Source organism: Salvia hispanica, chromosome 6 (genome assembly GCF_029641045.1).
Source record: "Salvia hispanica isolate PSC_SH4W2 chromosome 6, Shi_PSC_v1, whole genome shotgun sequence".
Taxonomy (NCBI): Eukaryota; Viridiplantae; Streptophyta; class Magnoliopsida; order Lamiales; family Lamiaceae; genus Salvia; species Salvia hispanica.
Genome location: NC_142697.1, coordinates 21,827,743 through 21,850,601, shown reverse-complemented (window position 1 = coordinate 21,850,601; position 22,859 = coordinate 21,827,743). Strand labels below are relative to the sequence as shown.

The window sequence follows — 22,859 nt, the reverse complement described above, 5'->3', positions numbered from 1 at the left end:
TACAGGTGACCAACCCGGCTCAAATCGAAGGCATCTAGCAGATGATCGATGGCCTCAGCCGTAGGTTGGGACTACTCTAGACTAGTCGAGGTTTTTTTTATATGTAGTGCACTTTTTTTTTTTAATTTCTTAGTTTGTAACTTTTTTTTAATTTCTTATTTTGTAACTTTTTTTTTAATAAAGTAAATGTAGGATTTGATTTAATTGTGTTGTTTTTATTTATTTATTTTGTTTGATATATTTGCATAAATTATAAAAATATAAAATAGAATTAAAATGCTTGGGGCGGGCTGCCCGCCCTATTGCAGGTGGAATGGACGGAGGATAAAATGCTGATGTGGAGGTGCATAGGGCCGGACTTAGGACGTCGCTTAGTCCATCCCATTATGGATGCCTTTTATACATTTTTAAAAATAAAAATCACGGTATTCATACGACAATCTAGAATCTAGATGTCCCTTTATCTAAAATTTTTATCATTCAAAACTTAAATCATTTTAAAGGAATGGAACAGTATTAATTTTGCCATTTGATACATAATTTATACTCCCTCCATTCCTTAAAAATAAAAACTTTTGAAATGGTACGAGTTTTAACAAAAATTTATAGAGTAAGAAAGAGATAGTAAGAAAAGTATGTTAGTAAAAAATGGTCCCACTTCATTATAAAAAAAAGATTTTTTTTTAAATAGAAAGCTTCTATTTTCAGAGGACGGACTAAAAAGAAGCAAGTTCTGATTTTTAGGTGAGGGAGGGAGTATTTCATTATTGTCTCAATTTCTATTTTGAGATGTTTCACTACGTAATCCAATTGCTAATAGTTACTATCACTTTTTACACAGATATACAAATATGCCATCTTGGTCATAGAAATCACTTTGATTTTTATTTTTAAATTAAATACCGTGTATTGTTATCTTAAAGCACTAAATTAAATTACATGATATTCATTTAAATAATAAACAAACCAGATTCAAATAATTTAGCATTTTTGCTTGGTCAATTACACCTACTTCTCCACTCTCCACCCCACTAGTATTCATATATCAAAATGCTATCATTATTAACGGCCAACCATGCATCTATGATTAAAAAATATAGAAAAGAAATTAAATTAGGGATTTTGGTTAGATGAAAATTCCTTGCACGAACATGTACAACAATTTTTAATACTCCATTAACTGTTCTTTTACACTCTCTCTTCACATCTTTTAATTTAACTTAACTCCAGTTTTTCTGGCCCAGATTGGGGTAAGGGATTGAATAATACTATCATATATCTAATCAGTTTTTTTTTTCCCCATATTCTTATGTGACCAGTTTATATAATTGATACTGGATATAAGAGCATAAAATATTTTTATCAGACCGAACAATTCAACAAAATTGATACATACATATATGATTTTTCTTCTGCAATGACCAATACCAATGAAAGTTTGATTGATCCTGAGCAAGCTAAGCAATCTTTACCAAAACATAATGGAGTAATAAAAGGCTCAACGATCAGAATCAAAATAAGATTCAACATCAAGTTATGGAGAATACAGGCAGGTGAACTCACCCTGATTTATATAATGAAAGTAACTCATATTTTTAAAATTTACCCTTTCGAAATACTTACATACGGTTGAAAGCAAGACAGCCTACCTCATCCTCATCAGCTATGCTAAGAGAAGTAACAGCCTGCGCAGCCAGATATTCTTCTCCCCAATATCGAGGATAGAAGCTGCTCCCGAGATCAGATGAATCCAAGAAATGAGAATTTCTCCCGAGACTCCACATGTGCCCACACTGATGAGCGTCATAAGTGCTAGCAACATTCTCGTTTGAATAACTGGATAAATCTTGACAATGAACAAACGGAATTCCTTCTGCCCCCATAAAGATGCTGAGATCATTGGTATGATGCCAGAATGGCAGCTCTTCGTGCTTCTTCAGCAACCCCTTACTTGAATCATCAGAGTCTTCACCAAGTAGGACTTGCAGTGCCACAGCCTCAGCTATAGCAGCGCTTTCTTCATCCAGCCTGTCCTGTTCTTCTTTCTTCTTCAGCTTCTTCTTTTCCAACTCGGAGCGAATGGCTGCAGATGTAGCCAGAGCTTTTTCCAAGCGCCTTTTTTTCTTTTCAGCTTGTTTCATGCGGTCTAGATCATCCTTCACCTGTTTCTTCTTGCCTTTCTTAACACCAGACGCTGCTTTACCACATTCCATTATGCTATTCTGTTACAACTACACTCTCCTACGATTCCCTTTCAATTTTCCCAAGCAAACATCTCTATAGATCTATACATTGTCTCATTAGCTATATATTTCGTGTAACTAGTTACTAAGTACTTAAACAAACTTAAATAAAAACTCAAAAGATAAAATTGCACCAAATCTACTACACAGCCTCAGGTCTGAATGAACTCCTCAATCTAGGCACACTACATTCCCAGACAGAAACATCCGGCAGTAAAAGAGGAGTACACTGGTAAGAACTTTTGTGTCTGGTCCACGCCATTCCTCTCAATTTCTCACATGCCCTACCACTCATTTAAGGCTCACTAGATTAAAGATAGACAAACTGATTGTAAAACAAGGAGTATTTCTTTCAGATTAGCAACACTCCTCCTGCAACAATGATATGCAACTCAGTATATATCTCCTGATAATAAGGAATAACTCAACATGAATTCCAATCATACAACAACCAAGAAATTCAGATAAATCTTACTACCATAACATGTAATGTCTTAACAAACCAAAAAAAAAAACACATCACCTCCACAAAATAACACATCCACCATCACAATTCCTGCCCAAAAATATATGAGAGCATCCAATCATTCACCACTCAAAACTGATCAAACCAAAGATAAAGACACAGACAAACGCTGCAAGGAAATTCAGACACACTTCAACAAAGAATATTCAAAAACACAACTAAAAGAGAAGACTTACATACAACGCTAATTAGATTCTATCAATACTTTATGTAGTTGGATTTTACAACCAAACCATCGTTTCATAGATATTTGTCACCAAATCCAGATCCAACTGGTGGAAGAGAAAGAATAATGCCTCAACCCAATTAAAAAAACCGGCAAATATCCAATAACAATATGCGAGATAACAAAAACCCTCTAGCAATTGGTAGATTTATCCTAGGTGTGCCAAAACCTCAATTACGACACAAATTAATCCATTTGACAAATAATCTGACTTCAGATACAAAATCGCAAATATATCACCAAATTTCCTTCAAAAAATCCAATCAAACATATAAAAATGAGGAAGTAACAATATAAAGCGCACCTGTGGATCTGTAACTGCTGCGTGAAGGATTCGGGGGGGGGGGGGGGGGGTTTGTGGTGGTGGACACGGATTAAAATACTCGATCACAGCCGTGATTGAGAGAGAAAAGGAGACGGGGATGAGTAGGAGACGAAAGGGTACTTTCGGGAATTCGTATGTGAATAAATACGGAGTAATTTCTTTTCTTATTCAAATATTATCATTTTTAATATCATCAATTTATATAGGGACAATTGAAAAAATATTGAAACACTGAAACTTGACAATTTAATATTCTAATAAGTATATCAAATAATTAAACCAACCAGATTTTAACTACAATTTAAATTATTATTATCCCTATATAGACTATAGTGGTTATGAATAATGTTGTTGGTAAAATTCGTAGAGGGAGCTGAAATTACTCAAGCAACCTTTGGAAAACCAAATAGGAGAGAAGTTCATCATGAAATTCGCACTCTTGAAAAGTTTTGATCATAATTTTCTTCCTTTCATTTTGCATTCCTATCCAGATTGAAATCTCAATATTAGTAGTACTATTTTATAACTCAACCCTATAATATCATGTTCGATCTTCAAATTTTATAACGTTAATTCGAGAAAAAAAAATTTAAATAAAGTTTCACTTTTAGAAAATACTGACAGGATTGATCATTTATAAATTTTTCCAGTGGCCACTTGGTAACGTCTTGGTTGTAAGTTTAGCCTCGAATTAAATGTTAATTTATCATAGTATCTTAAAGTAAAAAGAATTTCATTATGAATTTTCTTCTAAATCAACTTGTTTTTAATGGCGCGTGTCAGATTATACTTAGTACTTTACGTCAAAATTATCGGGTCGGGTAACAGGGTCCGATGTAAGTATTGGGCCGGGTCAACCTGTCCCAAAAATCAATAAGGTCCACAACCGAAATCCAATCAATAAGAAAATTCGCATGGACTAAATACTGCTCTATATTTCCGATTGCAGAGTAATAGTAGTATATGCATTAATATTTTTATTTATCATTGTAATGAGCCGATATTACTCTTACCCTCAAATGTTTTTCTTATGCTACGAAATTAGGAAAATAGTGCTTTCTTAGACATTCGGTTTTGTGAATGGTGGAAAGGGTACTCCCTTCGTCCACCAATAAAATGAGAACTTCTCATTTTGACATTTTCGTCTTTTCACTAAAAAAAATTTCATTTGCTAGAACTATTTTCGGTATGGGAGTCATATTCCACTATATTTATATCACTCAGATTTTATTCTAAAGAGGGAACATCTTTTTTGGTCCATGAACTTTGCCAAAGTATCATTTTAGGTCCGTGAACTTTGATAATATCATTTGAGGTCCGTCAACTATGAATTAATATCATTCGAAGTACTTTTTTACTATTTACAATATTTTATGGACGAAAATACCCTCAATACCTTGAAGGGTAAATATTTTTAATTAACTTATCGCATACTCATATTTTTCGACAATTTTTCTAAATATAATTTGGCCTTCAATATTATCACTTAATTTTGTGACATGCAAGAAAAGTTTATTCAACATTTTATAATTAAAGAATTTTAAAAATATTTTTGAGGTATGGATACATGTAAAATACCAAGGTCACGGTCAATAGACGATACTTGAATGTTGATATATTATTTAAAAATAATATCAATATATCAATATTCAAGTATCGTTTAGTGACTGTGAAATTAATTTTTAGAGTATTCACATCTTAAAAATATTTTAAAATTCTTTAATTACAGTTGAAGAAGGAACTTTTCTTGCATGTCACAAAAGTGATATTATTGAAGGTTAAATCATATTTATAAAATTCATCAAAAATATATAGTAAAGATATTTATAAAAAATATGAGTATGTGATAAAGTTTATTAAAATACCCTTCAAGGTATTGAGGGTATTTTCGTCCAGAAAAACTTGGAAATAGTAAAAAAGTACTTCAAATGATATTAATTCATAGTTGACGGACCTAAAATGGTATTTTCAAAGTTCATGGACCTAAAATGATACTTTGACAAAGTTCGTGGACCAAAAAAGATGTTCCCTCTATTCTAAAACTAATACTCCCTCGTCTTATTCAAGATATCCATATTCTTGAATGATACGAAATTTTAGGTGGAGTAGTTGTGTGTGATAAAGTAGAATGGTAAATATGATTGAATATTTTAATGAGAGAAAAAAGAAATTTATTTCCCAATATAAAAAATGAACATTTTGAGTAGGACAAATTAAAAGAAAAATATGACCATTCAGAGAGGAGTATATAAAAATAGAACATGCATTCTACTACCTTTTCAATCAACTTTTTACTACATTTCTCACGAATTGTGGTCACAACTCCTTTTGCACTGATGTTTGAAAGGAGTATTTGCATTTAATTAAAAATTTGATTAATAGGAACACTTGTCGGTGTGGTTTTTTCCCAGTTTGCTATAAATTGGCTAACACGAAAACCGCAAGTGTAATCCGATAATATTAAAAATCATTTATAGGCACTGTTGTTGAAAAATCATGATATCATTGTCATAATATAAAATTTTCATGATACCATTGTGTTGTCCGGATGATCTTGAAAGAATAAGAAATTAATTTTTGAAATAAAGAGGAAATGAATACATAATTTTCTAATCTTACATTGACGAATTTTCACAATTCATACCATCTAAAATATCACCATAGATAATCTATTTTTAGACCCTTACAAATCGATAAAATCTCTGTTTAGAAATATAAATTGTGATTTTATAAGCTTATTAGCTTCAATTAAGAGCATCCACAATGCCGGCTAGCCGAACCATTGCAGCCGGCCAGCCGAGAATCGGCGTAAAAATCACCGTGGGCTAGCCGATTAGAGGGCGTTGGCCGATGCGCTGGCCGCCATTGTGGAGTGCCGATCGGCCAGCGCCAATTTTCGTTTTTCTTTTACATTTTTTGAAAACTATATATACGCGATTTTAGTTTCATTTTCATTTGCACCACTTGTTTTAACGAGTTTTCTCTCTCTCTAAATCTCTGTACAAGAGCAACATCGAGGGATGAGTAACGCGGGTGGTAGCGGTGGTGGTAGTGGTGGTAGTGGTTGAGATGCTGAGGAGTACGAACGGCAGATGAACGAGGCTATGGAGGCCTACATGAACCGCGAGATGGAGCGGTACATGCGAAGGGTGGAACAGCATGCGGTACCTCGCCCTCCACCGGTTGTCCACCGCCGAGCAGTGATTGATCGGGATCACGTAGCTGCACATCAGCGCCTGTATGACGACTACTTCGCTCCGGACCCGCGGTTTCCAGCAACCATTTTCAGGCGGCGTTTTAGAATACGCAGGGAGTTGTTTATGCGTATCGTTGACGCTTTGGAGCGTCGATATCTTTGTTTTCGCTTCAGGCACGATGCGGCTGGCAGACCCGGCCACACCCCTATCCAAAAGTGCACAGCGGCAATCAGGCAGTTGGCCTACGGAGGCGCGGCAGACATGTGGGATGAGTACCTCCACATCGGTGAGACGACTTCTCTGCAATGTCTGAAGTTTTTCTGTCAGGGCGTGATTCAAATTTTCAGTGAGGAGTACCTTCGAAGCCCTACCCCCCAAGATTGTCAGAATCTGATGCAGATGCACGGGGAGCAGCATGGGTTCCCCGGGATATTAGGCAGCATAGATTGTATGCATTGGGAGTGGAAGAACTGTCCGACTGCCTGGAAAGGGGCCTACACGACCAGCTACAAGTCAAAGAATCCCACGATGATCCTCGAGGACGTAGCTGATTACCGACTGTGGATCTGGCATGCTTATTTTGGGGTAGTCGGGTCGAACAACGACCTTAACGTCCTCAACTCGTCGCCCCTCTTCAACGAGAAGTGTCAGGGCATCGGTCCAGCCGTCTCATTTGTGGCCAACGACAACCGGCATGATATGGGCTACTACTTGGCGGATTGGATATACCCTAGGTGGCCCGTCTTTGTGAAGACGATCAGGCACGCGGCGGATGACATGAAGGCCTACTTTGCGGAACGACAGGAGTCGGCGCGCAAGCACGTGGAGCGCGCATTTGGTGTGCTCCGGTCTCGATGGGCGGCAATTAAGGGTCCAACGCGTTTGTGGGATGTCAAATGCGTTTCCCAAATAATGTACGCCTGCATTATCATGCACAACATGATCGTCGAAGACGAAGGCGTACAACTGACTAGTTGGGCCAATGACGATGAAGCCGGTCCAAGCCACGGAACGCCCACCCCTAGCGTACGACATGGGGTACCTCTCGATGAAGTCGGCCGCCTCCAGGAATATGCCGACATGCGCCAAGTGGATGCTCATATTCAACTCCAAAATGATATAATTGAAGAGTTGTGGGCACGGAAGATTACACGGCGATAGTTTTTTTTCTTTATTATGTAATTTATTTTTTTAAATGAATGTACTTTTTTTTAATGCAATTAATGAATTTTCCCGTATATGTCTCGTAAATTTAATTCCGCAATTTAATTGTAAATTTAATTTCGTAAATGTAGTTGTTTTTTAATTATTTTTATTGCGGCTGGCCTATGATTGACCTAAATCTGATGTGGCAGGTGGATTTTTAGTGCTGATGAGAGAAAGTGGCTAGCTTATGGCTGACCTATTTATATCGTGGATGCTCTAAATTAAAAATGGTGACAAATACAGCGATGCATGATAAAAGTGGCCTCACTTTCACAATATAGCTCGATAAAATATTCATATCTTGATACGGCAACTCGAACGTGTCCTTCGTTCATGGTAAACCAACTGAATTATTTTTAGATCATAAAGAAACTGAATTATTGAACAAAAGTGTGTGTGCACAGAGCATAGTGGATTATCCACTTTTTTATACTATCGGATTTGATTAATTAATTTTATAAACTAGTTGTAGTAGTACTATTTCATTTGTGAAAGGACAGACGCGTGTTTAATTGTGGATCAATCAAAAAAAGGAAAGTGCGTCTTTTTTTATCTTCCCGGTCAAAATTCATGACATTTTGTGCATTTGTTTTTTTAATGATAGGAAATTAATAACCTATTATTGTGTCAAATTTAAAATAGCTTAGCAAGCTAACCTAACAAGTTTAGGCTAGTGAAGATTGCATATTTTCCATTAGGCCATTTCCAAGAGTACACAAAAAACTAAAATGGAATAAGTATTTAGCTTTAATAGTACTAAAAAATCAATTATATTTTTGGTTTTTGAAAAAAAAATTCTTATCTTTAGGTTTACACTAACCTAAACCTAAAAGTTTTTCAAATTTTATGAGTAGAAAAGGCATAATATAGAGAATATTCTTTTAAGTTTGAATTTAGTGTAAATGATTGGAGTAAAATCAATATTTAGTGTGATATTTACTCTAAAATGAGTTTGAGTTTAGCGAAATGATTGAAGATGCTGTTAGCAATCTAAGAATATTGACTCAAATGCTCACTTTTGACTTATAAGATGGAACGCTAAAAACAATCCAACGTCAGAACGTCTAGTGTATAGACTGAACAAATTTAAGTTTATTTTGACCATCCAATCCTTTTTTTTACCTAATTAATCTTATATTTTTTAATCTATCTTATCACTTGAAGTAAAGAACTTTTTAGATTATCATACTTAACACAAGTTAACAAACATGGGTTTTTTAGTGTTTGGGATTCACTTATTCTAATATTGTCCAAAGGCTATTCGAAATTAATAGCACCACATGAAAAAAATAAGAGTGAACTACAAAAATAGTACCTGAACTATGTGTTTATCTCGCCAATGAACTCTGGATTTTAAAAATATCTTCAGACAACTCTGAACTAAGCGTTTATCTCGAAAATGGTCCATTTTCACTGTTTCGTGACGAAAATACCCTTTTGGGGGTTGGGCAATTTGGTCTTTTTACATTTTAAATTTGATATTATTTCAGTTATGTACTAAATCTGATATTATTTCAAAATTTTATCATTCTTCTTCCCTTTTGGCATCCTTCACTTTGTTTCTTTATTTCAATATTAGATTTAATTTTATAAAATTAAATTTTAAATTTCAATTTTTAAATATCAATAAATTATAATTAAAATTACTATTAAATAATAAATTAATAGTTTTAATCCATATTTGATAGTGTCTAATATTTAATCAATAAGGTACGACGACGCTTTAGTTTTAATCAATATTTAATAGTTTTAATCATAAATAGATCATATAACACAATTTAGTCAACTTCATAATATTTTTAGTCAAATTCTCCTATACATTAGATGCATATTTATTTCGGAATAAATCGTGTTATATGATCTATTTATGATTATAACTATTAAATATTGATTAAATCTAAGGTTTCGTCGTACCTTATTGATTAAATTAGACACTATCAAATATTGATTAAAATTACTAATTTGTTATTTAATAGTAATTTTAATAATTAAATTTTTTTATTGATATTTAAAAATTAAAATTTAAAATTTAATTTTATAAAATTAAATCTAGAGTGAATTACATATTTAGGACCTATACTTATCACGACGAACGTTTGCGGTCCCTATACTTGCAAAATACTCCCTCCGTTCCATAGTAATAGGGGCGTTTTTCCATTTCCGTCCGTTCCATAGTAATAGAGTCATTTCCCTTTTTAGTAAAAGTCAACACATTTTTCCACACCTACTTTACTCTCTCTTACTTTTTTCTATCTTCATCTCTCTAACTTTTTCATTTTTCACTTTATTCTCTCTTTACTTAACTCACCTAACACAATTTTTTCTTAATCTACGTGCCGAAAAGTTTTGCCTCCATTACTATGGAACGGAGGGAGTATCATTTGCGGTCCTTATATTTGTACTTATGCATGTTTTAAGGTTCTTTTCACTTTTTGATCTTTTTAGGATAAAAATACCCCTAAAGGAAAAAATTGTACACTATTTTCTCTCTTTCATCCTCCTTCTTTCTTTTTCCTTTGTCTATAATAAAATTAGAACTAAAATTATGGGTTTGTTAATCTTATTTCCTTGTGTTCTGTTAAATGTTTTGAGAAATTTAATCATATGATGATAAATTTTACATTTTCACGTCATTTTCCTTAATCACACTAGAGTATTTGTGATTATGCTTCAAATGTGAAGTATTATAATTAATGATCCCGTAAATAAAAGATTAAAAATTTGAACAACGAATTTCAACAAGTGAATATCTGAATCTAATCAATCGTAAAGTAAGGAATAATAAGCGATAAATGGAATGGATGAAATTATGGTAATTTTGGTTGTGTGTATTTAGCAAGTGGGCAACGGCCGCGACTTATGTGAGTTCACATCAGAAATTTCTCTTCGCAATTTTAACAAAATAATGTAAAATAAACTTCTTAGCTGAACATTTGATTTTGTCTAATTTCCTTCTTCAAATATGTCTCATCTCAATTTTTCTTGTAATTATACAAGTCATTTACAGAAAGAAGGAAGAAAAAGGAGAGAAAATAGTAGTATATAAATTTGCCCTTCATTTATTTGGGGGTATTTTTGTCCTAAAAAATGTCAAAAAAAGAAAAGAACCTTAAAACGTGCATAAATACAAGTATAGGGATCGCAAATGATATTTTGCAAGTATAGGGACTGTAAGCTTGCGTCGTGATAAGTGTAGGTCCTAAATATGTAATTCACTCTTAAATCTAATATTGAAATAAAGAAACAAAGTGAAGGATGACAAAACGGAAGAAAAATGATAATTTTGAAATAATATCAGATTTAGTACATAACTGAAATAATATCAGATTTAAAATGTAAAAAGATCAAATTGCCCAAACCTCCCAAAACCCCCTAAGGGTACTTTCATCACGAAACAGTGAAAATGATCATTTTCGTGATAAACGCTTAGTCCAGGGTTGTCTGGGGATATTTTTAAAGTCCAGAGTTCATTGGCGAGATAAACGCATAGTCCAGGAACTATTTTTGTAGTTCACTCAAAAAATAATACTAATATGCATAAAGCAAGACTAATTCTAATGGCATTATTCCGAAATTAAATATCGATTTCTATTCACCTAACTCAATAATATTATAAAATCAATCTTATTTAATTAATCAAACCATACTGCCAGAATATACAAAATAATCTTACTAGTAGGAATGAACGAAAGCCCTACATGCGTCGCCATATTATGAATATATGACACGTTTCATCATCTTGGATACATATACCAAACTTAGATGTTAATTTTCTACAATTATCATCCAAGTGAGTTGATCTCCATACGTAATTTAATTTTCCCAAATTGGATAAAAACTAGAGTTAGAGAACTAAGTAAATTTATTCACGGAATGTATCTATTAGTAGGCGATCAATTATTAACTTTTTTAACTTTTTTAAGTTGCTAACTTGCTAACTCATCGCAGTGTATTAAAAATGTAAACACGATAACATTAAAATGTCAACACATAATTTTATTGAACTTCAATATAATATGTTGATATTTGTGTTGACATTTTGATGTCATATTGTTGACATTTTTAATACACTATATTAATAAGTTAACAGAGTTAGCAATATAACGCACCCCTATATCAGTATCGGTAGATTCTCATTTCTTTCCAAACCAATGAAATTGACTAGTCAGTTTAAGGCCCAAATTTAGTTGCGTGGAATTATTTGAGTCGTGAAAAAATATATATATCACATTAAAATTTACGACATACATACTATAATTTGTTATTTTTTGGCTTTTTTCATTGTGTAGGATCTTGGCCGCATACCCCACATTGCTGATAATAAAATTAAATAGTAAACTATGTACAAAGCTAAAATTTTAAAAAATGAACGAAGAAGATTGCATTCACTTTTTTTTAAAAAATTAGACCCGTAGACGGATGATATTACTGTACGCCTTATTAGTACTCCCTCGGTCCTCCATAATTTATCACTATTTAACTGGACACGAGTTTTAAGAAATGTAATAGAAAGTGAGTTGAAAAAGTTAGTGATATGTAAGTCCTACTTGTATATATTAATTTTATAATAAAATGTGAGTGAGAATAAGTTAGTGGAATATGAGGTCTACTACCAAAAATGATAAAAATGAAAGATGATAAAATTCTAGGGACGGACCAAAAAAAAAAATAACAAATTTTCAGAGAATGAAGCAATACAACCTACAAAATGCAATTAAAGACAGTAGTACAACTTTATAAAGTTTTGACTCTTTGGCCCTGTGTAAAATTAAGTAAGAAGTTGTTAGTGTCAAATTTAATTTGACACGTGTTTCTTTGTGGATATGTAATTTGCTCTAAGCCATATTCTTTTATGGTTTCTATGAGTCAACTATACGTGGAGAAGGGAACCACTCAAAAAATGGATTTGAACTCCAAAACTAAATTTTAATGAAAAGGAACAAATAAAGGTACTTTTAGAGAAGAGGACAAGTGATACATGGGATGAATTAATGAAGTTCACAAGAAAAAAATAACCAAGTGGCACATGCAACGACAATCCCATATAAGTAAAATGTTTGGAACCATTGCCAGAAAACACAAGGCCAAAATTGCCAGCTACTCTTTCGAAAGAAAACAGGTCATTTCGTCTCACAAAAACTATTGCTATCTATGTGCAATTTCACAAACGCAATATGAAGTAAAAAAAATCGTTCATTTCATTTGCAGCAAAAATATGCCGACTTCTTCTCTACAAAGAAGAAAAACAAAAAAGAAGAAAAAGAATGATTCATCTGGTTTTCTTGGACAGTTTGATTCTTCTATTAATTTCTTCCTCCAACTCTGGTAGCCCTCCTACTTCTTCAAGTTCCTGCATAAAGACCTCAATCAGACAATTGAATCCAACAACTTAAAACGTATTACTAATAAAAATAATTCATTACCTTAGGTCCGAGGAAGAGCCCATATGGAACGCCGTTGAACTTGTCTGTGTGATGAAGCTGAATTCCAAGACAGCAAAATCAATCCATTATACTAGTATTCAATTACAAATGAGTTTTTATGTGTTTGCAATCAATGCTCACCTGGTGAGCCGAAGCCACTTTTCTAAAATAGGGGACCTCGGCGATGGGCCCCACCGGGAATCTACGGTGCACGAGGCCGTCGTGGACGAACATATAGGCGATGCCGAATACCGTGATTCCTAAGCCCTGCATCACTCAAATATACTCAACATTACTAAATAGGAGTGCTATCTAAGTTGAAAATGGAGAGTAGGACACTGACTGCGCCGAAGCAGAGGCCGGGAATGAGGCCTGTATGGAAGAAACCATATGAGAGAAGTGCAATGGCCGGAACCGCATTAACTATCGCAAAAACGTCGTTAAGCTCGAACGGTCCCTCTCTTGGTTTATGATGCGACTGTCAGAATCAAATGTCCATGGATTAAGGTAGAATTACGATTGAAATATAGTATTCCCTATGCTACGAACCTCGTGCATATGCCATAACGAAGCGTGCCAAAGTGCTTTGTGTGCCCATCTAGCCCAGAACTCCATTCCCACCTGCACACAAAGTCATTCAAACACAAGGAAATGCAAATAAATAGTGTAATTTTAGTGAATCGATGGACTTACAGCAGCGCCAACGGAGAGAGCAAATGTACCAAACATTTCTGTATAAGGTATCTCCCCACCCTGCGCCACAAATTGCTCACATCAAATTGAGATGGGAAAAAAGCGATGCAACTTAACTGACTAACTAAGTAAGTAACCTCCATGTGCCAAGCGAATCTGTAATAAACAGCTACGATAGCCATGGAAGTAATCCCGAAGCTCGACATTACAGCCGCCATCAAATACGTGAACCGCTCCGATTTCTTCCTGGCCACCTTCTCCGCCACCTTCTCTGCCACGCTCTCCGCCAGCAAAATCGCCCTCTCAACTCCCCCGCTCTCATCTTCCGCTTCTCGAATTCCCCTCAATTTCTCATCCTCGAGTACGAAACAAAGCGTGAGATTAGGCCTCCTCAAAATCCTGTGGAGAGATGGGGGAAGAATCTGTAGAGCGGGCCTGGGGGCGAGGATGGGTCGTGGAGTGGTGGAGAAGGAAATCCCGGCCGCCATAGAAGGTGGATTTTGGAGGAGGGTTTGGGTAGTACGTGGTGGTGGAGGGGAGTGTTCTACTTTAAAGGGGAGAGCCAGAGACAACGAGTGGGTGGAGAGATGTAGACCATGTGTTTGTTTTTTAAACACACCGTGAATTTCAATATATTATTACCTCTTTTTCCGGCCTTCTTCAAATTGCCACTAGCTGACAACTATGCTGCTGCCTGCTGGTCATGAAGTTGTAACCGATTACATGCGATGCTCCCCTTTGTCTAATTATGATCATTTATGGGTCGATTCAATTATAATCGAAGTAATTAAATAAAAATTTTAGTTATCAGTTTATCGATAATATTGGACATTAACCATCACTTATCATTTATCTTGACAACAATATATAAAACGGATTAATTTGTAACCAAAAAAGTTAGACTTAATTAACACAGATTTCAAATGCAGTAATAACTATGTACTCACTCCTATACGAGTATTAATTCTATCATCAATTATTTGAAATAGTACTACTAATTTATAGGAGTAGTAAGTTACCTCATGCGCCAGCTTCAAGCAACTTCAGCCTCATTATAATGTTGTCAACACCTTCTTCAAAACTCTTGATACATTCAAGATAAACATGGATTAGTCTTCTGGAAAACATCATAATATCCAACACAGAAGTTGTTTGAGTTCTGTGAGATATGGTTGGGTTTGTATTCATGTTGTGATAAGCTGCAAGGTTGATTGATTAAATAAAATTGGAATTTACTTACTTTATACTCCATTAACAAGCTCTACTGTTTTGATCAACAACTTCTTTTTATCGCTATCTCTGTGAATTGGGTAGTTTGGTCGTATATTCTAGTATGAAGAAAAAGAATAAGTACAGTAGTATACTAGTAGGAGAAAAAGTCCCTAAAATAAGGTCTGAAATCTGAAATTTGGCTAAGATCTCAACACCCAGCCCTGTTTTGTTCTTCATTTTCACATCTGTCTCCTAATTCTCATGGCATACGCTGCTGTTGCTTCACTTTCACAAACCATAGATATCTTCCTCAACTATCATCAACATTCTATTTCCCCTCAACTGAGACGCAATCACATCCCTTTGTAAACACACTGTTTTCTTGCAAACGTTTCTCGACGAATTTCCAGACAAAACCGACCTCTGGGAAGAAATCATCAGTGAGGCTACATATATGGCAGAAAGGATTATGGAGCTTCAGTTGCCCGATTCATTGCTGGAATCGACTGTTGGATAGTGTAGATCTAAGCCTGAACAGGGGAAATATAAAAGAGTATCAAAGGAAATCGAGTCGATCGTTGGAGAATTGAAGGGCACAAAAACCATGGATGGTCCCTATGACGAGTTGATCGAAATAATTTCTCGACTTTGTGAAGGACATGAAGAGCCACTAAGAACTTATCTCAATTTATGGAGAGGAAGGCGTGGGCAAAACTACTCTGGCCAGAAATGCTTACAATGATCCATTAATCATGGAGCATTTTGACATCCGTGCTTGGGCCACAGTATCCAGCGAATATGCTCGACCGCGATTGATTCGAAACCTTCTGCGTTCAATGAAAGTCGATTTTTCATCAAATACGCAGAAAAAGATGTTAGAAAAATTGAAGGGGATGAGGTATCTTATTGTGCTCGATGGTTTTAACAATTTCCAGAGGCTACACCTTAATATTTTTCTAGTGAAAATAATGGAAGTCGAATAATCATATATCCATGAAGATGGTTGATCATTTTCATAAGGTGGGTTTTATGGGTGAGGATAATGCTTGGAATGTGATAAGGGAAAACATGTTCAAAGGAGATCCTTGTCCTTCTCAATTGGTGTCTGCTGGAAAGATGATTGCCAGATGGAGGGTTCCAAACTGTATTGAGGTGGTTTCTGGAATACTTGCTGATGCTGCGTCGGAATATATTTCAGAAAACATCAAATTTGCTGCTTCTGATTATGGTAACAGACAATCTCGTATACTCTCTCTCCCTAGCTTATACATACTTGCCTCATCATTTGAGGCCGTGCTTCTTATATCTGGGAATCTATCACAATATAAATGTCTCCAAACTTGTAAAAATATGGGTTGCTGAGGGTTTTCTTAATGAAAGTGAAGGTAAAAGTTTCAGAGAGACGGGAGAAGAGTACATGGAAGAACTTGTAAGTTGTAAGAAGAAATCTAGTTTTGGCGTGATAGACTGCCCACGGTGAGGGTCTAAAGAATACCGTTCTGATGCTCTTAGAGTGGTTGGAATTAAGACTATAATAAAATGATGTTAAGTTTTAGCTCATTTATAAAGTGATACTCGTAATTAATACGAGAAGTGATCATGTTCTTTAAAAATGGAGTAATATAATGTTCTTTCTTCGTCCATAAAAAATAGACAAAATTATAAATGCTAGTACAATTTTAATGTATAATGGGTAAGTAAGCGAGAGATAGGAAAAAATAAAAGAGAGTGCAACATTACTATTTGTTGAAATTTTTTCATATTTAGACTTAGTCTAATTTTGATGAACACCATAAAAATGATAAAACTAGTCTATAAAAAAATAAGATATATTTAGAAAATAAAATATAAATTTAGTATCAACATTTAACTGATGTGGACTCAATTCTATTAAAAAAATGGCAAAGAGACGACCTTGTGCGTATATGGTCTTGCCAAGGAGTAGTATTGGATTCTAAACGCAACCCACTATTTCCGCTTAAGCTTCTCTTTTCATCCGATGGCGGCGGCGACGAACCTACATCAAATCAGCGTCGCAGCACCACCAGTGTTCATCTCCACCACCACCCTCCACTCCCTCATCAGTCACAAATCCCTAATCGGGCACCTGAAATCCAGCCTCCCGCCGCTCTCGGCCGCCATCCAATCCCCCCTCCGCCACGCCCACCAAATCAGCCCCGATTCATCCTTCCTCCTCATGCCCTCCTGGTCCACCTCCCCGCTCCTCCCTTACATCGGCACCAAGCTCGTCACTCACAACCCCAACAACTCCGCCCAAAACTTGCCGGGAGTCCACGCAATCTTCGTCCTCTTCCACTCCCTCACCGGCCAGCCGCTCGCCTCCATGGACGCCACCGCCCTCACCCTCTACCGCACCGCCTGCATCTCCGCCCTCGCCTCGTCAAATCTATCGAGAGAGGACGCGGAGATTCTCGTCATGGTCGGCGCCGGAACCCTAGCTCCGCACCTAATCAAGGCTCATTTAAGCGTCCGATCCAAATTGAAAAGAGTGATAGTGTGGAATCGAAGCGCTGGAAAGGCGAGAAATCTGGTGGATCAATTGAAGGAAGAGAGTGGTGGTTTTGAAGGGGTGTGTTTTGAGGCGAATGAGTGTCTAACGGTGGCGGTGGGGATGGGCGATGTGATAAGCTGTGCGACGAATTCGGAAGTGGCGCTGGTGAAGGGGGCGGAGATGAAGGCGGGGGCGCATCTGGATCTGGTGGGGTCGTTCAAGCCGTCGATGAGGGAGTGTGACGAGGAGGCGGTGAGGAGGGGGAGAGTGTTCGTCGATAATGAGATGGCGGCGGTGGAGGCAGGGGAATTGGTGATGATGAAGGATGAGATTGTGGGGGGATTGGTGGAGCTCATCAAGGGGGACAAAGTGGGACGGATGAGTGAGGATGAGATTACTGTGTTTAAATCGGTTGGGTCTGCTGTTGTGGATTTGCTAAGCGCGCAGATGGTTTATCAAAATTATTTGGCTACTTCCAGGCAGAGCAGCAATTGATGTTTTATAGAGCTGAGATTAGGCTCTAGTTTATTTATTTATGTAAACGCATCACTTTGTCCTCTAAATGATCTTGTTTTGAATGTTTTTACTTATATGGCCATCGATTTCGAATTAAAATTTTGATCAGGTAGCTCTTCACTTTTTAGGCCATACGTTTTTTTTCATAAACATAATCTTTTGAATTTTTTGACCAAATTATTAAAATAAATATTTTTTGGAAGAGAGAGCGTAATATCGTTTCTTCACTTTGACCAAATTGTTACTCAGCTTGCAGTGGTCGCCGGGCTTGTAGCACTCGGAGAAGGAGGAGTCGCAGTGAATGGAGAAAAAGAGCAATTCTATTTTTTTTAAATATTATTTATTTCTGATTTTAAATAAATATTTATTAAAATAATTAGAAAATTAATTGGGGAGTAATAATTCAGAATTAAAAGTCTAATTTGGTCAAAATCTGGATTAAATCCGTTGATCGTTAGTTTTTAACGGAAATGTTGACGGATGACCAAAATGATCAAATTTCCATATGTTCGGAACTAAAAAATTCAAAAGATAATGTGTAAGATAAAAAACGTAAATAGGTCATATGTTTAGGACTAATTTTGGCATTTAATCTTATTTGATTGATAAAACTGAAAAACCGAGTTAAAAAAAAGTGAAGTGGTTAGTGGCCTAAGTGGTAATTGAATTGGGCTTTCCTTAATATATAGCCCAGCAGCCTATTCTAATTGTTCAACTGAAACCCATATGCTGTAGCCCAATTTCTATTGCTAGAGATTATATTCTCCTTGTCAATGGTTTAACCTGACTGACTGAGCGAGTGTCGATCGATTCAATTGAGTAATCAAAGCCAGGGAAAAAAGGAAGCGCCGCAAAATTGTTTCTCCGGCGGGTAGTTTGGCCGCTGATGATGATGACGAAAGTGAAGGAGACGACGGGGATTGTCAGCCTCGACGTCGTCCCGAACGCGCGTGAGGTGCTGATCGGGCTCTACTCCAAAACCCTAGAGGAGATCAAGGCGGTGTCGGAAGATGAGGGGTACCGCAAGGCCGTCGAGACCTTCACGCGCCACCGCCTCAAGGTGTGTCAGGAGGAGGAGGATTGGGAAACCATAGAGAACAAGCTCGGCTGTGGACAGGTGGAGGAGCTGATTGAAGAAGCTCAAGACTGATTGGTGAGAATCGGAAATTCTTTTCCATCAATTTGAAGAATTTTCTTTTCTTGCTTTCTGTTTATGTGGCGTTGACAGAGTTTGATTGGGGGTGATAGCATTTTTTGTTGTTTGGAACTGACGAAAAATTGTTTGCTGCATTTTCCTGCATGCGGAAATTGGAAAGAAATAGCAAATCAGTACAAAACCTAATTCCTTCACATTTATGTTCAAGCTAGAATTCGGTTTAGATCTGAACCATTTTTGTCGATTTGTCAAGTATAGGAACAATCTGTGTGCATACTATTCTGCATTCGAGCATTGTCTTAGACTTAATTCAACAAATATACATTTATTTCTCTCCACTGAAATCCCTGATACAAATTTAGGGGTGAAGAAAGGGTGAGATGATTGGAAATTGCAGATAAATAAGCATGTAGTTTCTTGTTCCAAGTTACATAATAGGCATATTTTCAATCAATTGTAAGACTTTTTAGAGAGATGACAATTATTATTTTAAATAAGCATAGAAGAAGATTTTTGTTGGAGCAAATTAATTTCAATGGTCATCTTCTTCGAAATGGTATTAGATGCACACCTTATATCACCATTTCGTCTCCTGAATTATCAATGATTACAAGCCAAGGATTTCTAAGGGAAATGTGAATGTACATAGATAAGTTGTGTTTGAATCAATTTACAGAAATGGTGTTGAGAATATTTTGGAAAACTACACTAGAGTAATTATACAAATTATGATGTAGAGAATATTTTCTGCCCATGTAAGCTGCTATGATCCCTAGTATATCTGACGTGACGTCCACACAAGTGATACTGGGCTACTGGTTTAGTTGTTTGCACGGTCCTCTGACCTCACAAAGGGTTTTTTGTGTGTGAAATATACTTCAATAAGTAGTTGACCTGCTGTTTAGTCAATGCTTGAACCTTGAATAGCTATGAATCCTCCACTCTATATATCACCTTTAGTTGCTTCACACTTGATATTTGTTTCAGTTTATTGTTTTTGTGTTCTCAATCTGTTTTTATCAAGTACTACTTGCATTGTAATTTGAAATCACTCTTTTGTTTGAATGGAGGAGTTTTAGGTTATCGCATGTATGAAGGTTTTTCGAATAATTGGTTTGATTTTAAGAGTAATGTATGAGGATAGAAGTATATAACGAGAACTTTAAGGGGAATATCGTTTGAGGGTACGGTAGACAACTTTTTACCATGTATGTCAAATTAAGTCTAAATAATGAGTTTTAAGTGATACTCCGTATTTAAATTTCACTCAAAGAAATACTGAGAATTGGAAGATCTGAATTGCAATTAGCAAGCAATATTTGCACAAAAAACAATTTATTCATTCTATGTTGACTGATTCAATAACTTTTCAAGTTAACAAATTCTTTTATTGGCTGCAGAGTGGAACCCATGGGATGTACCTGAAGATTATGAATGTGAAGTCATAGAGAATGATGCTCCAGTTCCGAAGCATGTCCCCTTGCATCGACCTGGCCCTCTTCCTGAGGAGTTTTACCAGACTCTGGCAGCTATTGGCACTGGATCTTTGAAGGATGTTCTTCCAAGCTCTAAAGAGGAAACCCCAGCAGTTTCATCGGGTGAAACACCAGCAAAGTAGTTTGCTTTATTGCTTGATTGGTTATTTATGAAGCACCTTCAACTGCTAGAGTTTGATCTGGTCTGCTTTCACTGCTCTTGTTTGAGCTCTCTCATGACATTTCGTTTTCCATATTGATATTGTTGTGATCGTCTTGACGAAAGCTCCATTTTATTTAGTTAATAAACTAGATGGGCTTCCCCATCAAACTCATTTGTCATGTCTCTCTTATAACATCCTGGTGCATATATATAAGCAACTGATACATGATTCTTGTATTTTGTCAAGATGCACTGATTTTAAGTAAAAATTAGATGATGGTTGACTAGAACTGGTCTAAAGTGCAGCTTGCTTTCTTTGGTTTGTTAATCTCGCTAAAATAACTTTAAATACTCCTATAACCTTAAATATGGGACAACATTATTCTTTATTGCTCAAATACAGGCTCAGTACATTAGTGTTGACATGAACTTGTAAGAAGAACCTGGCTCCTGCTAATCTTATGTCCTCCATTGTTGAGAGGCCGATGTTGAAATCATGCATCAACGTGTTCCTTGAAATGTTAGCTATAGTAACTGGCTGGCGTACCTCCGTGAAAGCTCACTCAGCTTCAAGCACACACCATGATAGAGTTGTGAATGTGTGAGTGATTAGTAGTAATAGATTTGTAAATATTTTAATACTAGTACCAATGGGGTTCATGAATGACAAAAAACATGATACTATCTACTCCCTCCGTCCACGAATAAGAGTCCCGTTTTTCCATTTTGGTCCGTCCACGAATAAGAGTCCCGGTTCATAATTACCATAAATGGTAAAGAGACCCCACATTCAACTAACTCATTCTACTCACATATCATTTAAAACTAATATATACAAGTGGGACCCCTATTCCACTAACTTTTTTCCACCCCCTTTTCTTAACATTTTTTAAAACCCGCGCCATTTTGAAAGGGAACTCTTAATCGTGGACGGAGGGAGTATCTAGTATCAGTGGGGTACCAATGAGAGTTTTGGGAAATATCACAAAAATACCATTGAAATTATATTAAAATTTTACAGCAATTTTAATGGATAATTTGAAAAGTTTTTTAGTTTTAAACTTAGGGAAGTTAAAAGATTTTTTTTAATAAAAGTGGCGTAAGAGCATTCCCAACAGTGCTATTGGGGAAGGACGCCGTCCGTGCCGACGACACGGCACCCTGCTGTCCGCCGCTGTGCTCTTGCCGATGGCACGACCCTGCTCTATGCATAGAGCACGTCCGTGTTAACGGCAAGAGCACGAGCAGCCGACGTGACATGCTCTGATTGGCCGTTGGTTTATCATTTTTTTATTTTATTTTTAAAAATTCTGAAAAATTCAGATTTAATAAAAAAATATTTTCTCACTTCCTAATAAAATATACTCCCTCCGTCCCAAGATAAGTGACTTGTATTCCTTTTTGGCGTGTCCCACTATAAGTGACCTATTTCCATTTTCAGCAAAAAGTCATCTCTCTTACTTTATTCTCCACCTACTTTATTCTCTCTTCTCTCCTCTACTTTTCCCTCTCTCATACTTTACTCTCTCCACTTTAACTTATTTAGATATCATTCCTTAAATCTCGTGCCCAAAAGAAGTAGGTCATTTATCTTGGGACGGAGGGAGTATCTGTTTTTTTCACACTTTAAATTTATTTTTTCTTTATTTTTATCCCAAAATTCATACTTTCATCTATAAATACTCCCATTTCAAACACAAAAAAATGACACTATTCCAAACAACTCTCTCAATCTCAATTTTTAGGATTTTAATTATGTACTAATTTTTATTTTTTAGAATTTTAATCATATAGTTTTAAATTTTTAGGATTTTAATTATGCAATTTTTAATTTTCTAGTAATTTGTAATGGTATCGGGTAATTTTAATGATTTTAAAAATTGTAGAAATATTTTTAGTAATTGAAATATTTAAATTGAATATCTAACTGATGGGACTCTTGAGCATGCTCTTGCAGAAGAGTATGGATGTGAGTGTTGTACTATT

General features: G+C 35.9%; 2 protein-coding genes and 2 pseudogenes across 3 annotated transcripts; 2 read left to right on the top strand and 2 right to left on the bottom strand.

The window, feature by feature from the left end:
* Nucleotides 1-1,482: 1,482 nt before the first annotated feature.
* Nucleotides 1,483-3,347, bottom strand: LOC125208439 (uncharacterized). 2 transcript variants are annotated; one of them, XM_048108052.2, is made up of 3 exons: nucleotides 3,300-3,338; nucleotides 2,767-2,799; nucleotides 1,483-2,615 (listed from the first exon to the last, which is right to left on the bottom strand). In XM_048108052.2, exon 3 carries the CDS (start codon nucleotides 2,211-2,213, stop codon nucleotides 1,620-1,622), a length of 594 nt encoding a protein of 197 aa, XP_047964009.1. In that variant the 5' UTR covers nucleotides 2,214-2,615; nucleotides 2,767-2,799; nucleotides 3,300-3,338; the 3' UTR covers nucleotides 1,483-1,619. The 2 variants fall into 2 exon arrangements, with proteins under 2 accessions (XP_047964009.1, XP_047964008.1); XM_048108051.2 differs by lacking the exon at nucleotides 2,767-2,799 and having other exon boundaries at nucleotides 3,300-3,347.
* A 9,551-nt stretch (nucleotides 3,348-12,898) lies between these two features.
* Nucleotides 12,899-14,411, bottom strand: LOC125203872 (beta-carotene 3-hydroxylase, chloroplastic-like). The gene is made up of 7 exons (XM_048102375.2): nucleotides 13,977-14,411; nucleotides 13,840-13,899; nucleotides 13,696-13,767; nucleotides 13,490-13,624; nucleotides 13,288-13,413; nucleotides 13,147-13,203; nucleotides 12,899-13,073 (listed from the first exon to the last, which is right to left on the bottom strand). The coding sequence occupies exons 1-7, from the start codon at nucleotides 14,325-14,327 to the stop codon at nucleotides 12,993-12,995; spliced, it is 882 nt and encodes a 293-aa protein (XP_047958332.1). The 5' UTR covers nucleotides 14,328-14,411; the 3' UTR covers nucleotides 12,899-12,992.
* Nucleotides 14,412-16,996: 2,585 nt separating this feature from the next.
* Nucleotides 16,997-18,187, top strand: LOC125208277 (protein SAR DEFICIENT 4 pseudogene; annotated as a pseudogene).
* Nucleotides 18,188-18,878: 691 nt separating this feature from the next.
* Nucleotides 18,879-21,052, top strand: LOC125206383 (putative NADH dehydrogenase [ubiquinone] 1 alpha subcomplex subunit 5, mitochondrial pseudogene; annotated as a pseudogene).
* The last annotated feature ends 1,807 nt before the right edge of the window (nucleotides 21,053-22,859 follow it).